Source organism: Etheostoma cragini, chromosome 24 (assembly GCF_013103735.1).
Source record: "Etheostoma cragini isolate CJK2018 chromosome 24, CSU_Ecrag_1.0, whole genome shotgun sequence".
In the NCBI taxonomy this organism is placed as follows: domain Eukaryota; kingdom Metazoa; phylum Chordata; class Actinopteri; order Perciformes; family Percidae; genus Etheostoma; species Etheostoma cragini.
The window spans coordinates 5,671,869-5,686,221 of record NC_048430.1 but is presented as its reverse complement, the minus strand read 5'-3'; the positions used below and the strand labels follow the sequence as shown (position 1 = coordinate 5,686,221).

At 39.3% G+C, this 14,353-nt stretch overlaps 1 protein-coding gene across 3 annotated transcripts in view; it reads right to left on the bottom strand.

The window, feature by feature from the left end:
* Nucleotides 1-14,353, bottom strand: part of LOC117939346 (interleukin-1 receptor accessory protein-like 1) — a 254,316-nt gene that overhangs the window by 75,181 nt on the left and 164,782 nt on the right. For all 3 annotated transcript variants that reach the window (XM_034864604.1, XM_034864603.1, XM_034864605.1), the window contains one exon: nt 10,205-10,279. In XM_034864604.1, coding sequence (XP_034720495.1) covers nt 10,205-10,279 — 75 coding nt within the window. The remainder of the gene's footprint in view (nt 1-10,204; nt 10,280-14,353) is intronic.

Below are 14,353 nucleotides of genomic sequence, written 5' to 3'. Positions count from 1 at the left end.
ATCTTTAAATGATTTTCTGGGCACTTTGGTTTATTTGTTGTTGTTTTTTGACAATGTTGAACTTTGAGGTAACTATTTTGAAATTCATATCGTCAAGCACATATCTATCACCCAACATGCTCGGTGAGGAACTGTGTAGAAATTCTATACCTACGTACAACTCCAGCAACCAGGGTGCAGGGTAATGCCACAGTATCTTTGAAGGAGGGAGTTTGATGGAATCCTTTCTCCCACAATGCAACTTGCAAGAAAATTCAACATAAAAGTGCACTAATCTATGTATTCTAAAAAGTAATATATACTATGAAAAAACAGTGCTATAATAGATAGCATGGCATTAGGACATAGTGATTATATAGAAGTGATAATGTTTTGCATATAAAAAATACTTGTGTTAACCCCCATGGGACAATAAACATATTCAGATGTATGTACATGTAACTACTTTATTGTATTTGCTCAATGACAGTGGTGGCTTAGATTTTGCAAATTATATTTGTAGAATTATACAGCACAATTAACAATATGCCCACTTTAAACATTGCACTTCTAAGCCTGGATTTAAAAAAAAAAAAAGTCTCTCTGCATTTGAGAAATTAAAGAAGTTGACCTAAATTAAAGTAAAATTCCTGATACCCCCATTTTAAAATATCTACAAACGCATAATTTGATGGCTAAACTACAGCAACTATTTAGCTAACCCATCTATTTTCCATTTAGAAAAAACTATGAAATAGCTAAAACTATAAAATAGCTTCGAATAATATTACTGGAGGGATAATAATTAGAGGTAGAGTGAAAACATGCTTGCTTACAGTCACAAGTTGTAATTGTCAACCCAAGGTTCCCATCTTTATTATATCCCATGTTTATCTTTCTCTTTTTTTAAAACACGTTTCAATACAAAACCGATTTAATTAACTGGTTAAAAATAATGTAAATAGGGTAAAATATAAGTAAAGGTACTCTTAATTCCTGTCAGTTTTAAGAGCAAGGACACAATAACTTGTAACAACACTTACCAGTCCAATAAATAATACATAAGAAGCTGTAGAGATGACATGGTACTGTTTATTTACTAAATCTGTTCTATTTTATTCTATTCTTGACTGAAGAGAGGTCAGGGCCTTTCTGAGCATGTCATAATCCCTCCCACTGCCTAGGAAGAAAATATTGTTGTTTTACCCGAGGTATAGATACAACGTGTTGCCTGACTCATAGCAGTTATGAGACAAATATCCACCCCATTTCATCTGACACAGTCTTATTCTCTGTAGCATTACATCCCAAGGAGCAAACAGAGGACCACATCTGAAAATACGATGGACCAACACAAAGCAGACAAAAACTATATCTGTCCGGAGAAAAACAAATCTGACCATATCAGATTGCTTTAGCACGTACAAACCCCTTGAGGTGAGCATGAAGTGGTAAAAGCTGCATAAGACCTGTGTGTGTGTGTGTTAGTGTGAGTGTGAATGTGTAACTAACACTGAGCATTAGCTTGTGTTTCTGCCTGTTTGAAGAATTTGTCTATATGTGCACAAACGTTTGGTGTACGCATGTGTTTGTGCAGCAGCTGTATCATGACATCATAGATCTGTGCTCTCAATGTGTTATGTGTCACTTGCTAAAGTTTGCTGCCACTGTCATCTCCCTCCCCTCCTGACCGTGATCCTGGCCCTTTTTTGGCTGGACATCAGAGGTCGCTCTATCTCTCTCTCTGTCTCAAACACACACAATGACCATACACAATCAGAAGTTGGCCCAAAAGACCAATGTGAGACCAAAGGCAGTGCAGAGGAGCATTGCCTAACCAAGGTCACGCTCCGGGCGGAGAGGAGACACTGTCATCTCTGTCCAACCTGGAAGCACAGTCACATAAACAAAGCCAGAAGGAAAACCAATATGGCCACCTGTTTGGATGGAAATACAGCGAGGGCAATTAGTTCAACCAGGCAACACACATGCATTGTCAAGGGAATGATGCTGAAGGAAAGGTTCGCGGGGTTTGCATTTTGGCTGTGGGTTTCACTCTGGAACTTGGCTTTACAGGAGAGGCTGATGAATAAAGTAAAAATGCAAGCTGCTTGTTTCTCTCTAAATTCAGGGGTTAAATGGCTCAACACAATCCAGGGATCCAGGGTAAGACAGAATAAAGGAATCAAACAAACTAAAACATTAGAATGGAAAGATTATCTTCACCAGAGCAAATTAATGTCCCCTCCACCTGCTAGCAGTTGACGTTTTTGAATAGTGGCTCACAAAAGAGCAAGGTGACACCGCTGTGATGATGTTAAACTGAGGGCTAATCTAATGGCTGTAAAAATCACTGTGCTTAACTGCCACACTAAAAGGTGCATTTAATTTTGAAGCAGGTGGCTCTTGGGTGGCAAGCTGTCCCACAGTGTTGAATGAGTAACTGAGTAAGTCTTGCTGCTGTTGGTGATCCATATGCCAGCGTTTGAATGAAGTTGACAATCAGACGGGGTCTATTTCTGCTATGATGCAGAAGCTACAGATACATGACGGTACTGGAAGGAGCAGAAGGAAATGGAAACAAGGTGTTGAGAGTGTGGCGGAGGAGGGTTTTCAATCTAAAATTCTAGCTCAGATTGATAGTGCAACAGCTGGATGGGAACGGCACAGACTTCACTCTGTTACTACAGTACATGTGCTGGGGGAGCACTGAAGACATGAGTCAGAGAAAGGCTAGGCGTAGCAAAAATCCAATGAGAACCCACATAAATGTGCGGCTTTGCTGAAACAAACCTAAAAGCATCAGAGTGACAATCACAGAGAAAACGCCTGAAGGAGTTGTTGTACTGAAACATAAGGTCCTACACACACTGCTGCTGCAGATTTGTCAGCCTGAATAGCACAGCTGTTAAATCTTAAACTGTGCTGAACTGCAAAGGAGCCGGTACGAATGCAGAAGCATCTCTCATCTAAACGCTGTAGTGAAGCTACAAAGGTTTTTATTCTTTTCATTTAACTTCTTTGGAGCTTTTCACCAAAAATATCTCCAGATTATCTCGCAGAACCCGCTGCATGTTGTGACTTTATTGTTGAAACAACAATATACTATAGCAACAAAGCATAGAATGAACTTTCTAACCATGTTTATTGGATTTTATTAGACGCCTAGATGTCTTCTTACCTGCAAATCACCAAGAGCATGCTGTGCTTTGCTGTATCGGCTGCTCCAACAACAACTTTGGCCCTTCCAAAAGAATTACGTTCATAATGGACAATTCTGCAGCGCACAATTTAGGACCAGTCTCAATGTTCAGTGTGTGTACGTGATGCAAAAGACTTTCTTCTGTCCTGTCCAACAACTAATTGATTTTCTTTTAACCATAACCACAATATTTCTTTAACCTTCAGCACATTGTAGTTGTTATGCAAAATGATTGCAGAAGGAAATCCTTAAAAAACTACTACCTTACCGTATATTGGCAATGAGCATTTTAAAATGTAACTGAAACCAGTCCAGTGGTTTGCAGAATTGTCCAAATCAAGGTTTATTCTGGAGATACAATTTATTTTTGAAAAAGTCACACTAAAGATGTTTCATGAACAGTCTGTTCTTGTGTCAGTGGGTTTGTAGCTGTCCTCAAACAGCTTTATAATATATGGATCTGCAATAATATTAAGAGTCTGACGAAGTTGTGTGATATTACAGAGTGCCTACATGCAGGTGCAATGCAGGAACACTTCAGTCCTTAAACATAAAAATAGAAAACAACAAACCAGACTTTCTCTAAACTACATGCCAAAGCCCAATTTATGATTAATAGATCTACCCAGAGACAGGAAGTATGGCTGGTGCAGAGAAGAGGCAGTATGTCTTTTTATTCAAGTGCCGTGGCCAGTTCTTGATGCTATTTTCTGCTAAGGAGAGCACATGCCATCAGCCATCTTTCCTCTTAGTTCACAGACAGACAGGTACAAGGCTGCAGGTGGGAGCCGTTTACAGGAAGCAGAGCGAGGGAACAGTCAATGTGGGACAATAGCTTGATTCTTAAGTTCAATCACTATCCAAAATGTGAGCATGATATCAACCATACAGTCGTGCTCTGGTGAAATTCCTCTAAGTGTTGAGTGAACTTAGCCTTCTTTGGTCCATTGGGCCGATCAAGTCTCCTGAAGCGCTTGCACAGACTGTCCCCCTCATTACCGTACTTATGTAAAACACTAATGGGAGCATTTTTTTGCCAAGAAGCCCTTCCAATCACCACCAGAAACTCCCCCTATAATATGACAGTCACGATTTATGCTTCCATGCTGCAGGGCATATTAACCATTTGGGACAGTGTGCTGTCTTGTATCCACTTTCATCTGTAATAACTCTAGGTAAGACACCACCATATTTCATCCCCTCTGTGAATCTGAAATGATCTCGCTCATTTTTTTCTCCCTTGGTGCGAGTCTTTGCCCAAATTCCCCCCACCTTCATTTCTCTCTCATTTTGTTTCCTCCCCTCTCTTCATCTTTATCTCACTCCATCCTCCCCTCCCCGCAGGGCCTCGACTCATCTGGAGGCTTGCCAGGAATACAGATAGGATCACTCGCAGATGTACAATAACTTGAGGGGAATAAATATGCCCTAATTGAGAGAAATGATGTAATATTGATCCCGGGGCCTCTGAACCTTTTGCGTCGATGGAACGTTCTGCCTAGTCTGTGACATTTAGAGGGATGGCTTGCTGGTGTGTATGTGAAACAGAGAGTGTGTGATAACAGGGATAGGTGTTACTGAGGCTGTGCTGTGTGAGACTTTCTTTTTCTTTGTGAAGCTAAAATGTGTTTCATGGTTCGATGACAACTTTCAAGCTTAAAGCACGAGACTACCCGTGAGCGAGCTAGAGGATGGTGTTCGCCTGCCTGCAGAATGTACCGAATATTACACCGAGTTGGTGCATTGTATCGAGTGAGGCTTTTAATATGTGCTTGTCTGTACCTGTACCATAAAGGCCAAAGAGTAGTTTTAACAATCAGGTTCCAGGCTGCCTTGGGGTTAAAATGAAAACAAATACAAGCAGCTTCATCTGTGAAAAACGTGTTCTGCACATATCCAAGCCAGGCTGGGTATGTTGTAGGTTTCAAAGTTATCTTTACTGTAGCATTTTTTTTTTTTTTTAATTAGGCCCAATATTTCTAATTCTTGTGGCTGGGTTTCTCAATTGGTAGAGCAGGCACAATGAAGTAGAGGTTTATTCCTCGACGCAGAAGGTCCAGGGTTCAAGTACGACCTGCATGTCTTCCCCCTCTCTCTCCCATTTCATGTCTGAGCTGTCCTATCATTAAAAGGCAAACATACCCATACAATTATCTTTATTTCTAATTATTGTATTGAGCTATGTAAATAAATTTGACTAAACTTTCCCACTGCTCCTGTTTGGTGCTGTTCAAACATATTGTATTCAATGCATTATTGCATAATGTAAAGCACTTTAAATTGCCTGTATGTAAATAAACTCGCCTTGCCTAATACAAATTTAATTTAAAAAAGGTCAAGCTTTTATGTAAGTTAGAAAAACACCAAAATCAGTAGAACCTCAAGTGATAATCATGTCTTCCTGACCCTTCAACCTTTACATTCTTTCTCCAGCTCTCATGGTATTTACCTTGAACATGATGTATCACACACATCTCACCTCGCTGTGGCATGGCGTGCCTTCATCCCACAGCAGGACAGCAACATAAATCATTCAATATTGAAAATGGTGCCTAAATCAATATGACAAGATCCCAAACATTACACTGATAAAAGATCAAACCCATACAGCTACAGTAAGGAATGTGCTCCCGGATAAGGGGATGATCGACATTCATAGATTGATAAAGTCAAGTAAAGGTTATATATTTCAAGGCCCTCTGTTGGACTAAGTTTCACCTACACTCTGTGCTGAAAGTTGACATTTTGTCTGATGTCTAAGTGCAGTTCATTTTTTCTTTCTTAATGGTGCTCTGTTGCTGCAGAGGACGTAAAAACACACACACAAGTAGAAATTACAGACGGATCTAGATTCGTCAAGTCTTAATTTGAAGGTTTCAATGTCAGTAAGAAGAAAAAGGAAGCACATTCTAATTTGATGTTGCTGTCGACTTCAAGTCAATTCAGGATAATGATGGTTTTGTTTTTGAGGTATCCTCTGTTCATACTGTGTCATTTAACAATGCAACTCCTTCCGATGAGTGACTGAAGACCAATTTCCAGTTTACTCTGTTATTATTCACCAACCAACAAATGAAGAAGCTCAACCACTGAGAGGAGTGCAGATTGTCAGATTGTTAGAGAAAAGGCTGCATCAAACAAAGCGATTTCCATGATGAGCCTTTCTGACAGGCAGTGATACACATTTTCAAACTATGTAATTAAAAGGATGCCATTTGTATTACTTCGTGGCGGTTCGAAACTAATATGTTGGTTCTTCTACTGCTACTAGGATGACGTACAAAGTCATTATTAATTTACTTGTAATAATTGATTCTGTTCTAAGAGATCCTAAAGTAGAATGATGCTACACTACATGGCCAAAAGTATATAGGCATCCTGACATCAAACCTGTATTTGGTCGTTGATCATCTAATTTGAAATCAGAGGCAAGACTGTGCTGCTCTAATTGTCCCTACTCTTTTTGGAAGGCATTCCACAAGAGTGGAACAGCTAAACAAAAAACTACACAAAAAATATATGAATAAGGGTGTCCACGTCCATTTGGCCACCCATTTCTGGCACTCATTTGGGTTTTTGGTTATTTGTATTCATATGACACACTCACGGATAAGTGAACAAAATTGCCTTCTACAAATACTTTTACTAGAACAAGTAAACATTATACATATTTATATGTATTATAATTTGAAAACAACGGTACTTATCTAGCTTTGGTGTCATCAAAGTATTTGTTGACTGTTTTTCACAAACTGCAGTCATCTTAGGGAAACATTTCTTTTAAGTAACTGAACAGCAGCCTAAATGGACTTTGTTTTTTGAGGTAAGGGTTGTATCTGTGACCATCTACTCTTTCATGTGTTCACAATTATTGCTGCGCTACTGCCCATCTGTAACTGAAAACAACAAATCCACTCCCATCCCCTAAAGGGTCCCAAAAGGCATTGCGGAAAACAAAGCAAATTAATAACTGATGCACAAGAGGACGAGAAAACAAGGCAGTTTTGTGGGAAAGGAATACACCAAAATAATCAATTCAATTACTCTAACATAATACAACTCTCAGGATGCATTGGATATTGCAGATCAACAATGCATAACGGTATGTCAAAATTGTGGCTTCTTAAAACATTCATGTGACAGTTTAAAAGTGTATTTTGGAGGAATTTTGCAAAGAGCCACAGACACATCCCCTTGTTTTCTCTCTGCTGCAATTTCAAAAAACTTGCTGCAGTGTCGTGATGTCAAGTGTCAGGGGATGAAGTGTGATTTCTTGAGGAAGGAGGCAGTTGAAAGGGCTTGAAGTTTTCAGCCAATCAGGATCACAGGGGAACTTGTTGGATATTCCCAGAATGAACATCTCAAACACAAGTGCCACAACGGCCGTGAATTCAATCTAACCCTGAAATAAAATGCCAGGATAGGTAGGCAAGTAAGGCCGCAAGTGACACGTTAGCCCTGCATTAAAAAACAGCATTGTAACAAATCAAAATGACAGCAAAATAAAAGCTAAAGAAGCAGGTTTGTGACTGGGGCTTTGAGCCCTGTTTATCTAGTATTCAAGAACATAGAAGTGGCACAAAAATGTTCATGCATTAAGGATCACCCCGTTGTCAAATAGTTTAGGGTTTAGAAATCGTACACATTAGCACTCTACAGACTAGCAGTGCAGTTAGTTTGCTTGGCTGCAGACAATTATTCTACCAGTGCACAAGAGTGAGAGCAGTGCGCATTGATCAGTCAGACTGAATTACAGACCCAAACTGCAACAGATCTGTCCCACGGAGAAAGCAGTGGAAAGACATGTCCACCGAGGGCGGAGAAGAGCATTTATACAACATGTTTTAAATGTAATCAATTATAACTGAGGAACCTCATCCATTAGGAGACAGAATAGGGAGTGGGCCACGGACGGTGAGTGCTGATTAATTGGGCCCCCACCATTTACTGATCGCTCTGTTCATCCCTTGAGTTACATAACAAGAGCATGAAAAGTGTCTCTCCACATTTGCCTTTCCCCCTCTCCCCTCGCTTTCTTCCTCTCACCTGCCTGATTAAGTGTCTGCTTTTGCCATTTATGCTTCTATATTTCACGGGAGAATGAATATTAAAATTCCACCAAACCAGGCACAACCCTGAAAGGATGCACTGCGTTTGACTGGGCTCTCTGTGGATGACATGAAGCGCATGCTAGCCTGGCACTGAGAGAAAGTGATAGAGGCTTGTACAGGCAGAGAATCAAGTAGGTGTTCATATATTATGTACACAGAGGTGCTGACTCTGTGTAGAATATCAATGGGTGCAGAGGTGAAGGAGGAGCATTAAACAGTTTCTACTAATCCACACCCGCTTCCAAATCTAAACCAAGAGGAAAATCCAATCTGATACAGTTAGGGGATGAAGGTCTGCAAAGCTATAAGGAATTATAGTAAAAAGTAAAGTTACAAAAATATGTATTAAGCCCAAAATAGAAAGCAGCACATTTCTTTTCTTTGGACCATTATTTCCTGTTCTGTTAGCTATCAGGTAATGGATTTTTAAAATCGCCATCATCCACTATCAAACACTTAATCAGATGAAAAAAAGCCAGAGAGGCTTTAAACCATCATCAATTTAAAGCTACGATGATTTGCACCTATTCTCTGATTGCCACCGTTTACCTCTAGAAGCCAGTTGTGTTCACCAGGCCATGACAAATTCACTTCAAAGGAAGCCTCCATCATGACCCATTTTCCCTTCCACCAACAGCTGGCTATTGCCCAATAAGGCACAAAGCGGGAATTTTCCCATGAGCCCTTGTGCATCAAAAGCTGGTAAGGCAAACAGAAGACTACTATTCCGAGACAGTCACACGAGGCAGAATTTGAGGCACTCATTTAAAGTAATGCTAACATCATACATTTTTGGTAACGCAAAAGGAGATGGTGTACAGTAGTTTGAAGTACCACTTTAAGTCATTACTGACTCATTCCAGCTAAACGAAGACAATCAGCATCCATGTTGTACAAGACAACACAGTTAGATGTTATCAGTACACAATGACAAGGCACTCCACAGAATAGAGGGAGAAAAAGTAGGGGACACTGGCTTTCAAACCCACTGAATTACTTTTTATGCACAAATGTGTCAAATGAGTCATGCTGTTTTTCTTCTATCTAGACGAAAACTCCAGGTCCATTCACAATAGAGCAAAATCAGAGAACAGACCTAATTGAAAATCCTGTACTTAACACTTTAGTTACTTCAAGTCAGATCTGTGCAGATCCCAAACAAATTAAACTTCTAGTAAAGTATTTGAGATCAACACGGATCAATAAACACAAAACATTCCAATGCTACCAACTAGTGTCAACGTTTTTGTCTTATCGAATTTGACCGAATTTGCCCTTTTGGGGTTGGAATTATATATTATTCACATAGTAAATTCAGCATAATCTATTTATCCACGGCAATAATTCCATTACTACAACAACAGAGTCATACTAACCAAACTGCAGAGTCTTTCTTTCTTTCAAAACGAGAAACTAGGCGCAACAGAGAAGTGAGTATGACATGACTCTGTTGTCTTTATCATTTAAGGATAATCAGCACTTATTCTATTAGAACAACAGGAAAACCTGAAGGATATGCTTGCATTAACAGCAAACAGCATCAACAACAAATTAAAATGGAAAAAGATAAAAAACAACAACAAAAAAACAAGGAGGACTCTTACTAAAATATGATAAAGTACTGAATAGTTATGTATAAAAACGGAGAAAATTAGAAGGGAGGCCTTCCATTTTGACCCCAATATTTCTACTGTATAGGCACAGCAAAGTAGGATCAGACATATTGGTCAGAACAAAGCCACGGTTAAGTAGAACGGGATCTACTTTGAGTGAATTGGCTTTTATCGTAAGTAATCTAGAAATTTGAAGTGATGCCATTGTGAAGAGCATGTGCCACAAGCATGACACCGCACGTTCCATCAACGGACAGAACACAAGCTATCAGTGTGGGGAATGAAATGAGTCTCCTTACCTATTGCCATCTCTATGACGCTCATTTGGCTCTCCGAGGGGGAAAGGATTTTTGGCGGCTTGTCTGTCAGGGGAGCTGCGAGAAGACAAACAGAGAGAAAAGGAAGAGCACATTAAATTCCACATCTTTCTTCCTCATGGACAGTGGGAGTATGATTTATTCATTAAAGATGACAATAAAGGCTGCATTAAGATGGGAACAAATACATAGAAATACAACATTTAAAGAGTGGAAAGAGAAGAACATGGATGAATTACTGTGACTCAGAATTACCCATTCAAAGCTTTGAACATCAATGCACATGCTTTCAAAGAAGCAGCTGCTTTAATACTAATGCTATTCGTTCCTTGTCAGAACGAGTGTGTAAGTGATGATATGGCTTTGACGTGGACTGCATACAAACTGTTCTGTAAATACAGCAGCTGTGTAACTAGTCAACCATTCTTGAATATACAGTGTACCCTAAGGTAAAAAGAATTTACAGCTGCAGTGGGCATAGGAAGGTTAAGAGCTGTAGCGGGAGATGCAGTATTTTCAGCTTTGTACAGCAAACATGATTGAAAAATTAGAGTTTACTGAAATATGTATAAATGCTCTACTTATTAGAATAACATGTGGTATACACTGTGAAAGCAGTTTGCTGAATTAAAAAAAATGTATCACAGTTCCATTAGAACAGCCTTCGTCCCTATGCCCTTCAAAAATACACCGACTCCAATTAGACAGCTGCTGAGTAACAAAAGACTTGCACTCATTATAATGATACACTAATTGGTTCTAGTCTTCAAAGTGGCATCAGAGAAGTTTTCTATCTGTGCACGCTTAGAAATACTCAGAGGGACGAGGCTTGTTTCTGTACAAATGACTTGTGGTTTGACTGGAGCAGTGATCGCTGAGCTCAACCTGAAGAAAAGGAGCCGAGTTTCAGCGACAGAATGGAAGGTTTTCAAAGTTCACACTGAAAACCCCGGTTCCTTTATACTCCAGTTATCTGGTGATAACTTATCATAGCAAATATCAAGCCTTCTGGGGAGTTATCATCCCAACAACTGCAGGTTAACACAGCAGACTTCAGATTTTTGATGTTCAGTTTTTTGTTTCAATGAGCATTTCAAGTACCATTTGGCCTTAATGTTTGTGGAATACATAGCAGCTGATAGTTTTATAATGCAACTGCAAGACCTTTGAAATTCACTTTTGCACTACTGAGTGGGATTCTGTAGGCGAGATTCTGCTTTGACAAGGCTAAATTCAGAAAGATTTTGCATTTCATTTTTGAACAATTTTGGCTTTAATTGGGTTTCTTCAAGGACGGCTAAATGTAAGACCATCCCTTGTGTAGATAAAGGCTCCTAATTGATATCTCAGTCTTTGTTAAGCCCACATCCAGATTTACATTTGACCATTGTTCTGTACCGCCACATTCTAAGGGTCGAAGTTTAAGTAAGCTGTTTACGGTTTGGGAAAAATAACTTTATGTTACTTCTGACTTTGCTCCTGACAATAATTTGCATAATTTGCACTGCTGCTAGAGGTTACTATCAGCTAAACCTAAACATACGCAATATCAGGCATTTCAACCACATGTTTGAGCCTCTAATTGCTTACTTGGCTTATTATTGGCTTGATTTAATTTTTAGACACAATGAAGTGAATAGTAGCAGAAGATGTTGAGACATGTGGCTCCACAGAAAAACAAGCCATTTTGAAAGCATTTTATTCAGGAAACACCGATAAATGTAACAAGTCTGCAGAAGTTATGAGCCAACATGTCTGATGAGCCAAAAAACTAAAAATGTAAAACGCTATTAGTGACATATTAAAAAACACAAGGTACCACACAGTGTGTGGATATTTTGCCTTTAGCTTTCCTCTGTTTGTACCAGCTCTTAATTGGTTTAAATAATTGGCACTCAATATTTTTAGACAAAGATCTTTCCTCATGTCCACTCACCAATAAAAGAACCCTTCCATTGTTCAATTCCCCACACTGTGGTTTTAAATAAAGGCTCATGCAACTTGTTAAGAGTGGGCTGAAAGCCTGGGGAAAATTAAAATATTGGCTGATTAATTACAAATTCAAAAAAGAACCATAAAAAACAATTCCTTTCCCTATCTATAGCACAGTTTAATGCCGTGTAAAGAAATGGAATTCCTATTTTGTTTCATTATGACTTTAAAAGAAAAAATAGTTTTTCAACTCTGATGGTTTGTCTTACACAAGACCGTGCTGAATTTGAAGAGAGAAAATGGTGCACGGGCAGGGATGTAGCTGCGTGTATTTATAGTAACATGAAAAGCGAGCTCAGCTGGGGATACAAATATCAAACATGGAGCCACAACCCATTCCCTATACTCTTAAAGTGAGTTTGAAAGTTTTACATTATATATTTGCATTAATGATTTCCTTCTTTTTGTTTTTGTTTTCCTGTGTGCGTTCTGTGAAAGTTCTATATAAACAGAGTTGATTTAATTTTAATTTGATACAACAAAAACACAGAATTATTTGTGATAATTACCTAAATCCAACTAGGATCCAAATAAATGTGCAACTGCAGTACTGTCAAATGTAAGTCATATGGACATTAAATCACTTATTCTCTAACTGTTGGAGATTTTGTTGGCCAGGTGTTATGAACTATAGTAAAGCACTGCTGGCAAATGCCTCCAGTCGTACCTGGAGGCACTGTAGGAAAGCATGATAGTGTTTGAAGTTACACAATCGACTGCTAAGATGTTAAAAGCAGGAACATAGAAAATGTGGCACAGGTTGGAAAAAAGAAAAAAACTTTAAAGTTTAACACTGCTCGTTGTGACTATACCTAGATATTTAGTAATGTGCTATTGTTATTACAACACAACTGCACATAGCACATTTTTGTTCTCAAAACCAACTGGTCTCTGATATTTAATATGCAGATGGCCAGAAAAATCTGAGGCATAAAAGAGATCTAAAATTAATTTAAAAAGGTGGGGCTATCACTCCAACACAAACACATCATATTAAGATCTAGGGAAACATCTAAAGTCAATATATTTATCCCTTTTTGGGGATTTTTATTTTTTTTATTTTTAGGCACAAAATTAGTGGAGGGATAAATGGGTGTAAAATCCAACCAAAGTTCCCGGCCTGAATCATATGGTTATAAGGTGTGTGCCTTGACTAGTTGGTGACCAAGGAACCCCCGATATTATCTTTAAATGTGGACCTGTACAAACGGGAGCTTCCCAGAGGGAACACACACTACTGCTGCCTTTTTACCACCTTGAACTAAGACTCTTATGTCCTTTGACAGTGACAACTGCCAACTTCAGAATTTCATCTGAGCGAACAGGATTAATCTATTGTGCCTAAAAAGGGCATGGCATTTTGCTCACTGTGGTAGCCTCACTTTGCAATTTAAGCGGACAATCAAGAATATAGAGGCTATCTCTCATTTGAAGTGTTTAATATGCAGGTTGCATTGAGCCAGTTGAAGGTGAAAACCCAATCCTGGCAGGTAATCAACGTTCAGGCACATTTTTTTAATAAACTCAGTTTAAAGCTAAAGGTAAAATAGGAGAAGGCTGTTTAACTCTAGCAGGAATTCTGCCTTTATATCCAAATCAAGGGCATGCTGCCGATATTTGGTTTGTCAGTGGGATTCTGCCATGCTGGAAGGCACGCTAACTCACACAGACACACACAGATTTGAGATGCATTAGAGAAACTGGCTGGTCTTCATCTACAAAACCACAACTCTGTGGTGGGTTATCATGAGTGGGCGTGGGCAGGCTTTTTGCTGAGGGGTGAGAAACACATCCAGGCTGACCTGCTTCCCTACACACAGATACACAAACAGTATTACACACACTTTCCTGCATACATAAACATTGAAAGGCATGACGTCGGTATCAGCTGGGGAGAAAATCTTTAAAGTGTCCCTCACAGGCCCTGTGATCTGCTCTCGCTGTGATCATATGATGATGGATGGGGGGATGGAGTAATGAAAAAAGACCTTGTTCTCTCCCATTAACTCTCACATCGCCTTCTCCTGTCTGTCGCTCGCTGTATGTCTTTGTTGGTCTGTTTCGGTCGCTCTCAGGGGTAAGAGAGAGAGGGAAGATGAAAAAGGAGGGAGAGAGAGAGAGAGAGAGAGAGAGAGAAAG